At 34.3% G+C, this 13127-nt stretch overlaps 1 protein-coding gene across 8 annotated transcripts in view; it reads right to left on the bottom strand.

The window, feature by feature from the left end:
* Positions 1-13127, bottom strand: part of NFAT5 (nuclear factor of activated T cells 5) — a 117395-nt gene that overhangs the window by 18292 nt on the left and 85976 nt on the right. For all 8 annotated transcript variants that reach the window (XM_044761263.2, XM_044761264.2, XM_044761265.2 and 5 more), the window contains 2 exons: positions 5759-5893; positions 5581-5633 (listed from right to left, as the gene is read on the bottom strand). In XM_044761263.2, coding sequence (XP_044617198.1) covers positions 5581-5633; positions 5759-5893 — 188 coding nt within the window. The remainder of the gene's footprint in view (positions 1-5580; positions 5634-5758; positions 5894-13127) is intronic.

The raw sequence follows: 13127 nt of genomic DNA, 5'->3' as shown, positions 1-13127 counted from the left end.
TCTTCAAATGGCTAGTTCCTTACCCATTTTCAGGTCTTATTCAAATATTACCTCCTCAGAGAAGCCTTCTTTGACCATCCTATTTTAAGTAGCACCCCTCCCCGACCTAATCACATAATCTCATTTATTTCTAAAATAGCATTTATCACCACCTGAAATTACTGTGATTATCTGCTTGTTTTTCGTCTCTCCAACCACAAGAATGTAACCTCTGTGAGCACCCAGGATGTTCTGTTCTTTACTCTATCTCCACGGTTAAGCAACTTACACAAAATACATTCAAACATATTGTTGAATAAAAGAATGAATAAATTTTGAGGAAAAAAATATGCCCTCCAAGCACAATGTCAGTTACCATATGCTCTGTACATTGTGAGATACATTTCACAATGTAGGCCACTGCTTCCTAATGATTTTAATTCTCCTTTAAAGTCAAATAGGGTTCATTTTACCCAAACCCCAGTAAATCAAAGTTATTTTTTGTCAGAATAGCAGTAGAAGCATCCTTATAAGAAAAGGGAAGAGTTCATAAATGCTTCACTAGCACTTACTCACCAGGACTACATCTTCTTGGAAGATCCTGTGAACCACATTTGACTGACTTTCTTCTTCCCTAGTACATTATAGTAACAGGAAGGAACATCAAGGGGGCAGTGATTCTGTTTTTGTACTAAGGATGTGATATGCAAAAGGCCAATGCTGACAGCTGAGGGTGAAGTCAGTTTGATGATATTTTTTATTTAGTTAGCCTACAGTTGGTGGACTCACTTGAATAGAATATGTGACAAATGAGGCCAAGGTCAAGGTTTCAATTTCTGAGCACTTAATTTGTTTCTAAGCCATCTTAAAACACTCTCTGAAATATTCATATTATAAATAAAGAAATAGCTTCTGACTTATAGCATTAACAGAATGCCTCCTAAGCCCAGTTAGTCATCTCAAAAAAAATAATGCCAGGTAGAAAAACACGTATAACTTTGTGTACATTCACAGGTATTGGGGGTGCAAATATCTGAAAGCGCACACTCAATTGCACATGAGGTCATCCAAAAATGTACCTGCACTGGTCTAACTTCTAAGAAATAGTTGTTATATCTTATCTACCCTCATTTTTACTCTTTTGTTTAAACAATGCAACTATGTCACAAATAGTTAAGGAAATGGTTGAATATATGGACTTGTGAAGTATCCTTCCAGTCTTAAAATTAGTTGACAAACTCTATAATTGAAATTGTTGTTCTGAATGAAAACTTGTTTTTTGGTAATTAGTAACTGAATTAATATCTAAAAGTCAGATGCACACTTTATCAAAAAACTTTTATCCCACTTGCTTTGGAGAGCATATTTAAGCAAACCTAATTTGAAACCTTTTAAAAACCAAATGAACCTATTTTGATACTAATTCTTCATACTTCCTCAATCTGAATCTACAAATTCTAAAAGTGATTTGACTTAAAAACTAAGTAAATAGTGAATAGTGATAGAAAGTTGTTTTTAAATACTATTCTTACAAATTAAGAGCCATTAACTACTACTGAGCTAGGAGTACAATACAGACAAAACATACAAAGGGCTGGGAGGCCTTTAGAGTAGGTACAATGTTCTCTTGGGTAAAAAGAGAAGAATATTTGAATTTTAACGTCTTCGAAAAGTCTGTGGGGATTCAAAATAACGATTTCTTTTTCCTAGCAGATAATCAGATAAGCTTTTTCAGAGCTTACAAGCAATGGTGCTAGAGATTTTTCACTCTCCTAAGAAATAATTTATCATTGCCATATTCATTTTGCAATTGGGGATTTATATATATTATATATATATAATATATATTTTTGAATATATATAATTGAAGACACATAACAAAATTCCTAATATACCCAATCTGAATAATTTCTAAACTCTCAAGCCTTTGTTTAGTCTAGTGGTTCCCACAAATTCTGCGGATCTTTTTTGGCATTTCTTTCAAGAACTTTCTTTCCATATTTATACTGAAAATTCCATCTTCTCCAAAGCTCCAACTTCTAATTTTTTTATTCTTAACACTAAAAAATGCAACAGAAAGAATCCAGAAGACTGAAGTTTGAGAAATGACAATCTATACAATTTTCCATTTTTAATACACTAATGCCTGTACCATGTTTTGTAAAACAACTAATTCTTAAATCAAACTGTATACCTCTTCCTAGTTTCTAATATACCTGTTGTTAGCTCCTAGTTCCCTTTTTAAATCACCACCACACTTCAAGCTGCTAAACTCTCTTGCTTTCTTTAAAAATTAACTTATCTTAAAGGGGGGGGAGTTTGATCTTTAAGATATATTTTATATATATTTAATAGGCAATTAAGGTCCTATAGAACTCATCTAAAGTCGTTAAAACAGGAGTAGATATAATGACCATGTGCCTATCACATTTGGTATATATGAGCATGAGACATATTATAGCCTTGACTAGAAGAGCCAAATTTAAACAAAGAATTGTTTTCCCAGACTTTGTTAATCTGAATTTTTATATAATAGGAAAAGTTTAATACCTGATGAGTCGATTTTGGGGTTGTAAATGAATAGCTATCACAATTATTCATAACTGCAATTTGCAAAGTTATCTTTACATGGTCTTTACTCTATCATCTTCTGGGCATTTTTTAATATTGTAGAGCCCCTTTCAACTTTTTGTATAGGCTGGATATTTCTTTACTGACCACACCCAAAGTTTCTTTTAATATATTTTCTAATCACTCTTCCCTGTAAATGTTTCATTTTTGTGTTCTTTTCTTTAATCTCTAGGATCAACTCTATATTTCAACTCTGATTCCACTCTAAAATAATTCCCAGAAAGGCCCTTAGGGAAAAAAAAAAAAGACAAAAGCTCTCTCTGTAAAAGATAAAAATTTTAAAATGAACAGCAGAGCCACAGAATCAATGAAAGATCATATTATGACTTAGCTTTTTACATACTTGCTTGCAAAAACCCCAGGACCTCTAGTTATAGCCACCAAATAAGGACATAATTCCTTTCCATTCCACTACATGTCTTATTTTTATGATTATTCTTCTTTAATCTACTGTAGCTGGCATAACGGCTCTGAAAAAACATGTCTTAAAAATATAACTACCCCATGCTTCAAAGGTAAAGAAGAAAAGAGAGAGGAAGAGGGAGAGAGAGAAGAGGAGTAAGGACAAGGAGACAAAGACTTCTTGATATTAAGTTCTATAAGAAACATCAAGTTAAGATTATAATTTGTTGGGGCTATTTTATTAATATTTTGTATAATTTATAAGGCAAGTCTCTCAGTCTCCAGAACTAGTTTTATTATCTATAAAACTGCATCACAAGGTTTCTATAAAACTACATCATAAGGTAAGGAATAACAATTCAAGTAGAGTACTACCAGCAAAGGAGTTTATATCAATCTAATCAACTCATCAAAAACCAAAATACGTTCATGGTACAAAAAAGTATTGCACGGATAAATTAAGCTTCAGTCAGGACGAAAACTATAGGCATATAAGAAGCTGGTTGAGTTCAGGGCTTGATGTGCCCTCAGAAAGAACAAGGGACCGCAGACCCCAGAGTCCTCTTTGTCTTCAAAGTGAATAAAATGAACTAACAAGTTTTTCATGAGTATCTATTAAGTGCTTAATATTATGAGGAACACAGAGGAGTCATAATATATTGCCTCTAACCTCTAGAAGTCCCACAGAAGAAGCCACTGTTGGTTCATGCAAAGTGGAAATGGTCTGATCAACAAGTTATATAAGAAATCGTAAAATGTCAAAGTTAGAAGGAGCCTCAAATAATCCAGTAAAAGAGCTTATTTTATATATTAGAAAACTGGGGCACAAAAGTAACTTGTCTTACTTAGGTAACACAGATTGTTAGTGACAAAGCAGGTACTAGAACTTCAGTTAAGACTAGTCTAGCAGAGATTGCCCAATGGTATATATGACAAAGAAATGACTGTTGAGTCCCATTCTCTTTTTGACAGCATGTAGTAGCATAAGGCTAGAGGAAAACTTTCTACATAGCATTTGTCAAAGTATACAGGAAGCTCCACTTTACAGGATACTATGTAGTAAAGAATTAACTTTACCCAAAGTGAGATCTAGTCTTTGCCCTTAGCTACTAGGAGGTGATCTCTAGGCCCCTAAAATGTCCTGTTTGATAGTAGTATCTTTGTTTGGAGGCTTTGGTCACTGGACAGTCTAACTATGTGATTTATAAAAGGGCCTTTGGAACATGTTTTATCAGTTTTGACCTGTAGTGGAACTGCCTACTAAAGGTTAGCTGCATGGGCAGTACGTAATCAAGCCTGAATAAAAACTCTGGACGCCAACAGCTTGGGTGAGCTTCCTGATTGGCAATACTCTGCATATTGTCACATCCTGATGTGCTTAGAAGGGTAAGGCATCTTTGAGGACCACAGAAGCTTCACCTTCGGGACCTTATGCTCTATGCATCTCTCCCTTTGGCTGGTTCTGATTTGTGTTCTTTTGCTATAACAAAACTGAAATTGTTAAGTATAGTGCTTTCCTGAGTTTTGTGAATTGTTCTAGCAAATCTGAGGGGGTAGTGGGAACCCTTGAATTTGAAGTCAACTGTTCAAAAGTGAGACTGGCCAGGAGATCCCTGAACTTGCAGCTAGTGTCTGAAGTGAGGGCAATTTTAGGGAGCACTGTGCCCTTAGCTACGAGTTTGGCAATACATTGGATATAACATATTGGATATATAATGTTTTAAATCTTGTTAGATTTTTTTTAGAACACAAAGGAATAAAAAATTAACCAAAAAAACACAAAGGAATTACAAACTCTTTTGATAAATTGGTTATAGATTCTCTAATTTTTGCCTCTTCCATCTCTTTGCTTGCTTTCATGTGCTCTTTTCTATTCCCATCAGCATTTTATGCTAAATTTTAGGCTTTGGGTATTTTACACATTAGTTTGTTCCTGTTTCTCTCTTCTGTCTCTCTGATCTACTCCCACACATACAACTCTTGTGCCTATGTCTTCTATCTGATTTGCTCATAAGTCTGTCATTTTCTTCTGCTGGTCTCAACTTCTATGAATTTGGTCCTATCTGCTCCACACATTAATTCTTAAGCCAGTTCTTTACCCTTGTTTTCAAGCTCTTTTTCCTTGTTATTTGAAAAACAATACATGTTGAGGTCCTACAAATAGATTCTTTAATACAAGTGTAACAAACAGTGCTTCTGAATGCAAAAAGGTAACAAAACATAAACACCTGGCACATAGCAGGTACTCAAACAGTAAGTTTCCCTTTGGTTTAACTCAACAGTAGGCTAAAATAATCCAAATCCTCAGAGCAAATAAATATTAGGAAAGAAATGTTCATTTATTAACAATGGTAATTTGCTATGTTCTTAACTTTTTAAATAGAGAACTGTCATTTCTAGCATCAGTGGAATAATCCTATCTCAATTAAAGAAACTCAAGAAAGAAACTTAAAATGACTTACATCAATCCCAGATAAAGAAGACAGTTAATCTGTTGATTCAGGAAAATTTCAGAAGAAAACAATTTCTCAGAGTAAACAACAAACTATAAAAAGGCTTAAATTATACCTGATGAAATAATTCCATGTCAATTTCAGCTTCTGACTTCCAAGAGTTTTCATCTGATTGAAATAAAAACAGTGGCTTATTAAAATTCTGAAAAAAGTTTTACTTTTTAGCTATGACTATATCTTTATAATAAAGTGAAATATGCGACAATCTCTATACCAGTATTATGCCTACTTACCAGAAACATTTTCTTGGAAAATAACTTTAGTTCCTTTCAGAAAGTTCTTGCCAATTAAAAATACTTCTTCCTCTCCTTTCACTGAACAGCTATGCAAGCTTTTCTTTAAGATTTCTGGCACTCCTGCTGGCTGAGCTGTGGGTATACATAAGCATTACATAAAAAGAACCAATAATACTTATTTCTTATTTAAAATCAAGTCTCAATTATTATCCAGTTCTATAAGCTGTCTTTGTTTACCCCTGAAGTTTTGAATTTGACTTCGTCTATTCTGCAACTTCACTTTTACCCTAACAGAAAGTAGAGAAAAAACAGAAAAGTCCATATTAATTTTTAATAACTATTGTAAGATTTTATAGGGATGTAGTAATGTCTAAGATAAGGTTGGGTTTTTTTTAAGATTTTATTTTTCCTTCTTCTCCCCCAGTACATAGTTGTATACATTTCAGGTGTGGGTCCTTCGTTGTAGTATGTGGGACTCTGCCTGAGCACGGCCTGATGAGTGGTGCTAGGTCCACACCCAGGATTTGAACCAGTGAAACCCTGGGCCGCTGAAGCAGAGCACGTGAACTTAACCACTTGGCCATGGGGCCAGCCCCCTAAGATAAGGTTTTAATTTATTATGTCATCTTTGTCTTCTCATTACATTAATAATAATAAAAAGTTTTAAAATATGAACTCAGTTGTGTTTTTGTCTTAATAATCTTTTTTTTAAATTCAATTTAAAAACAAGCTTGTCCCACAATCCTGACCTTAAAAATTTCAGCTATGCTATGCCATTACAATACTTCTGAGGCAATGAGTGCCTGAGTGGTACTGACGGCTTCTTTAAGGAACCAGACCCAGGAATCAGAGGCCCCATACCAAAAGACCACCTGAAAACAGATTGAATCTGATTCAGAATAATTCTTTCTACCAGGGAGATCTCCCTGAACTGGGATACCCTGAAGTTAAAAAACAGAATGCACTTGTTTTTCAATTACAAAGATTAACTAACCACTACTAAAATTAACAAAGAGGTTGAGAAGTACTGAGAAGCCAGATCTAATGAATAAATTGTAATTAGCCTACCAACTTCCTCAAGCCAGGATTTCTTTAAGAAAATTTAGCAGGTATTGCTTAGCAAAACAGGTTCCAAAGGCAAGTAAATCTGAGACATATGAGGTTAAGTAAAGCTAAATGAACAAAAGGATATCTCCAAGCATTTCATATTCTGATGTACACTGTAAATATCCAAGATGTGGGTACAGTATACAGTTTCCCCAACATATGTGACTCCGGAAACATTCTTCTTACTGATACCTAAGGACTAGTTTCTACCAGCATACTCTCTGGGATACTGGTGTATGCGAATAAACAACTTTTAAGTAATCAAAAAACTGCTCCTCTTAAGGCTAAGCACTTTGTCATAGATGACACTATTTATTGTTTTAGTAAACGCTTCCAACATACATACTGCAAAAGTAAACTTAAATATGGTTTATATAACTCATCAACTAGAAAGTAATGAGATATTCCACTAAACTTTAGGAAAAGTTTAAGTTGTTTCCCCTTAGATACTTACATATTTAATAGTTAATTTTATCTTTACAAAAATGTAGTGTGGGAAATTGTTATTGTCAAAATATTCACGGCTCTTCTTTCCCTAGGCCCTTCCTTTGTAGAAAGGCTGTAATTCTTGCTCCACTCACATGAGAACTGATCATGTGACTTGTTTGGATAATGAAATGCAAGCTGAAGTAATGTGCCAGTTTCAAACAAAAGCTTTAAGAGCCTCACACAGTTCCACCATCTCCTTTTTCCTCCACTACAAAAATAGCAATATTGCATATAAAATATCCCAGGCAGCTTCTTCAGCCTGGATCCCAGAGTGAAGAGAATGAACCTGCTTCCAAATCACAGCCAATACTATCATAAAGTGAAGGACAGGGCCAGCCCTGTGGCATAGTGGTTAAGCTCGTGTGCTCTGTTTCAGCGGCCCGGGGTTTGCTGGTTTGGATTCTGTACGCAGACCTACACATCGCTCATCAAGCCATGTTGTGGCAGCATCCCACATAGAAAAACTAGAAGGACTTGCAACTAGGATATACAACTATGTACTGGGGCTTTGAGGAGAAAAAAAAAAGACGAAGATTGGCAACAGATGTTAGCTCAGGGCCAATTTTCCTCATCAAGGAAAAAAAAAGCAGAGAAGTAAAACAGCTGTTGTAAGCCACTGAGTTTTTTTTTTTGATTCTTTGTTACTGCAGAATCATTTAGCCTCACTTATTGATACAAAAAAGTTAGTATCCTATCCTCATTAAATATTTAAATAGCACATGATCTTTTCAGCAATGGCTGAGAGTTTAAAAGAAACTGTAAATGTATATACATATACACTGTCTAGAACCCACAGGGTTAATGCATGAACAGAATGGAAACAGTTATTGGTCATACACTGGCAATTATACACCCTTTTTTAAATAAAAAATTAACTGAACTAATTTATAACATTTTGGAGTAACTAGATACTTGTTTTTAATGGACATTCAAGAAAAACACGGTAAATATTATTTTGATTAGAAAAAAAGAGGTGCAAAATTATATGAATACATTGTATTAACAAAATGAATGGAAAATCTATAATCTTTCCCCCCATTTTCAAATACCATGTGGAAATCCCACTTCACTAATGATTATCAAAACTTTCTTTTCCTATTCCATTTTTCCCTTGTATTTATTAAAGGCATAAAATGGCCAAATGAGGCCTCTCTGAAGGTACAATGTGTATTTATCTTCTATATATTTGTATTTACATCACACAAAGAATTAGTCTGTTACTATTCAACATAATTTAACTTTTAACTTTTGACCTTAAAAGGTTTTCCTATTAAAAAGGTTTTCCTATTAATGGTTACCTAACAAGACAGACTCCATACTAAACAGAACTAAAGTTAGGATTATTAAGCATTAACTGTTTTTTTTTTTTAATCTTTAAGTAATTAGTAAGCTGACTCTTGAAAGTGATTACACTGCTTAAAAAAAGTCTAACGAAAAAAAGTGGCCACCTTTCTGGTATTATAAAAACAATGTGCTTTTAGATGCTTTTCAAATAGTGGTCTCAAAAATAAAGCTGAAAAAAATTAATGAATATCTGAATACTTAACAAAGCAAATATTTCAACCTGTCAAATGAATTAGTAAGGCTTTTTAATAGTGTCTGTGAAGAGAAGGAAAGTTTACTCAATGATATTATATTTTTCCTAAAGTTGTGGGATAGATAGGAAGAAGATAAGTAGAAACTTGTTAAATTCAGTCAGATTTAATACAATAAGCATTATAAGATAAAATCTAATACACATTATATTGAAGAAAGCTATGATTAATTTTGCCATATTAAAAAAATTACTACAGGAAGGTAAATACTAAAAAAGTATGAAAACTGATATCCTTAATTTGACATAGTATAGCCAAATAATATAAACAATATACCAAAACAAAAAACTATATATACCTGCATTGTCTGGAGAAATCTAAAGATGTCAAAAATGTAAAAGAGGATGATTGTTCCATCCCCTTAAAAACAAACAAAAAGATAGACAATGGATCCAATGGCCATTGTTAAACCAACAAGTAGAGGCAGGATTTTTTTTACGGTCACAAGGCACAACATAAATTCTGATATTGGGCCTTCTTTCCACTGAATGTCTCCAGATGGAAGATCAAGTATTTGTTTCCTCTCCTCCCTTCCACCTCTATTACCTTTTGGCCTCTCTTTCTTTCCTACCTCCCTCCCTCTCATCTTCCTGTTTCCTTCTACCTCCCATTCCAATCCTAACCTTCTTACTAACCTACTTTCTTTTCACTCTTCATGCTACTCTAACTGCTCAAACCTGCCAAAAAGTTATATTCATGGAAATAAACACAAACCAGAAACCAATAATGGAATATACTTATTTTTAATTTTTTAAATAAAAAGATTTTTGGGGTCCTTTGTTCCACTGTGTATTATTTATGTGTTTACTTTTCCTTTCCCCTCATACCCCGTACCCCAAAGCCTAAGTTCAACCCTCAGACTCCCTAAAGTGGTCAGGATAAAATTTAAATTCTTTAGCTCAACACACAGCTCTCTTTATGAAAGAGATCTTGCCTAGCTCTACTAGCCTCAAATCTTATCACTTCTTTGTAGGTATCTTTCTGTTCCAAACACATCAATCTTTTTTTAATTCTCCTAAAAGAAACACACCCTTTCATGGAATATATTGTACACTGTTCCCTCTGCCCAGAACGATCTTCATCTAAACCCTGTTCTGCCTGGTTTACTTCTATTTGTCCTTCAAGACATAGCACAAGTTTTACCATCTCCAAGTAGTCTGGGTTAGATGTTGAGACGTTGTTTTCTGTTTCCACTGTACCCTATTCATGCATCTACTATAGCCTTTATATCATTTTATACTATAATAGGAAGTTTGCTTATCTGTTTTCCCCTCTAGTCTGCTAGACTGTAAACTCCTTAAGCTATCATATCTTTGTTTCCAGAGTTGGGCACATTGTAACTATCCATTAAATTAACTATGAAGCTTTCCCAGAACATTCTTAAGATCCACTGATGAAGTGGCACATCTTTTTTTTTTTTTTTTAAAGTATGCTTTTTGGTGAGGAATATTGGCCCTGAGCCAACATCTGTTGCCAATCTTCCTCTTTTTTTTTAGTTTTTCTCCCCACAGCCCCAGTACATAGTTGTATATTCTAGTTGCAGGTCATTCTACTTCTTTTATGTGGGATGCCGCCACAGCATAGCTTGACAAGTGGTATGTAGGTCCATGCCTAGGAACCAAACTGGCGAACCCCAGGCCACCAAAGAGGAGCACGCGAACTTAACTACTTGGCCATGACTCCAGCCTCCCCTTTTTTTTTTTGAAACGCACCACAGGAGACTCTAACAGATAGCCAGGATTGAGAAGCACAATATTACTGCCTGCCAAATTTGCTGACTAATCTCACGAACATGAAAAATTTTAGTAGTATATATCACACTTTTTTAAAATAGGTCAAATAAAATGAGGAACAGAAATAAAATGATGATCAAATTGAAACAAAGAAACAAAATAAAATCCTTCCTATACTCTACAGTACATACCAGCTCAAAACAATGGACAAATAAAATCAGATATCTCTTTCATGCGCCATGTCCTACCTTGAACAAACAAGATTTCCTACCTCTCCTGTTACATAAAAAGTGAAACTAATCATTTCTAGTCTATTAGCATCACAGAGTTGTTGTCAGGATCAAATGGGATAATGCACAATGATTAGTGGGAAACTCCATTACAGCAATAGTCACTACAGAGGAAGAATGACTTAACTACTGAGGAGCCAGAAGCAGCACTTGGGCATGATTAGCCCAGTTTCTTCCCTCCCTCTTTGGCATCTGCGTACCTGCACAAAGCATACGTTTTAGACTGTTGACTGCCAGATGGGGAGAGGCCTGCAATTGTGGAGGGCTGCTTTGACTGAGTGGATAGACATATCCTCCTCTGGACTGAAGCAGCCAGTCCTTTTTCTAACACTTTTATAAGTAGTAAAATTGGTATTTTCATCTCAATTTCTCTAACTCCTATGTGTCTAACTCCTACTACAAAGTGAACATCTATTTATTAACTTCCTAAGACCTAAACATACAAGAAAGAACTTTATAAACCATAGAGTACAACATAGAGATAACATACTACTATGAAAAGTAATATTAAAGTTAATACCTCTTCCTGTTCATCTAGTCTAATATTTAAGCAAAAATAATTAAAAATAAAAAATTTTAAAATATTTCATTTTGTTATCAGTTAAACAATAAAGCAAGATTGTCTGACCAACCTACAGCCCTCTGGGTAGTATATTTAATGAAAACTCATGAATATAAAGTAAAATTACATTTTGAACATAGAATGATGGCATTCATTACACAGAACAATAGATTTTTTAAAAACCAAATCATTAACCCATTAGGAGGAGTGTGCAGATCAAGAGGCTTAGACTCTTGCCTAAATGATTAGATCTAATTGACATTCACAGAAATTACTATTAGAAATATTTTAAGCTAGTTACACAATGTTTAAAAAAATCAGTTTGTATAAAATTCTATGAAAATAGTAACATTACTAAGAAACAAATATGAAAACTCTTTATTACGTTAACTTATTTGCAAATTAATTATTATTCTAGCACTTCCTTTTCCAAAAGAGGCATGGGGACTACTACTGCAAAGGTACCCCTTTCTTTAAAAGAAAGTACTGCCCATGTTTATCTAATACAGTTTCTGTAGGCAGATGGCAAGATAAATGCCAAATAGTCAACTAAAGGAATAAAAATATATATCCTTCACCTCCTGGTAAACAACATCTACAAAAGGAAATGGAAGGGGTAATAGAAGTATTCAAGTAAAATCCCCTAATATATATTGAGATCCACTTTCTAAATTCATAGAAAGTCTAAATTATACAACACAAACCTCCTAGGAAGAGGAAACAGTTCTCTAACATAATTGCATACTGTAACCATAGTTCTAACCACCCAGAAGCTATGGCTAGGATGAAATAAACTGTTCAAACTTTATTTCAGCACTGCAATTTAAGTGACCGTGGTGGCAATATAGCATAGTGGCTAAAAGCAGAGGCTCTGAATCCTGGTCTTGTTATTTACTAGTATGTGACCTCGAGGAAGTTTGATCTCTCTAGGTCTCAGTTTCAACAACTGTAGAAGGGAATCCATATAAACTGATGGTGAGAGTTAAATGATATAATGCTTATAAAGTGGTTAACAAAATCGCTAGCATATAGTCACAGTTCAAAATATGGTAACTTTTATTATTAGCTAAATATGCCCATCACTGTATACTGCTGCTTCTTAGGGCTATCATATCCACCTCAGACACAGCCTCTCGGGGAGATACACTTTTTTGCAGTGTGGGCATATATTATCATTAATGGTGATAATTAACAATAATAATAATTATAGATGAAAATTTTCAGAAAAATCATGTTTTCTATTTTTTTGTGTATTTTCTACCATCATTAGCTGGACATACTTATACTTTAGCAATATCTTAATGAGATAGGAAACAAAAAAATGAAAGAACAAACTAATGAAAGGAGCGAACAATAAAGTTAGCAACCATTTCCCAGTCCCTGCTAAAGCAATATGATCTGAATTATCTAACATCTCCTGGCTCTGGCCTTCAGAGAGTGGCTATGATCACACTCAAAGTATTAGATCATGTAAAAGAACTGCACATGTCCAACTAAAACTGGAATTCCATTCTAATAACATTCAGGTTGGGACATATCATGAGTTATAGTAAATTCAGCATTGGAATACCTCAATTAGAAAAGCTTTAG

Source organism: Equus asinus, chromosome 28 (genome assembly GCF_041296235.1).
Source record: "Equus asinus isolate D_3611 breed Donkey chromosome 28, EquAss-T2T_v2, whole genome shotgun sequence".
In the NCBI taxonomy this organism is placed as follows: Eukaryota; Metazoa; Chordata; class Mammalia; order Perissodactyla; family Equidae; genus Equus; species Equus asinus.
The sequence above is the reverse complement of the archived record's forward strand: the minus strand, read 5'-3'. Positions and strand labels throughout refer to the sequence as shown.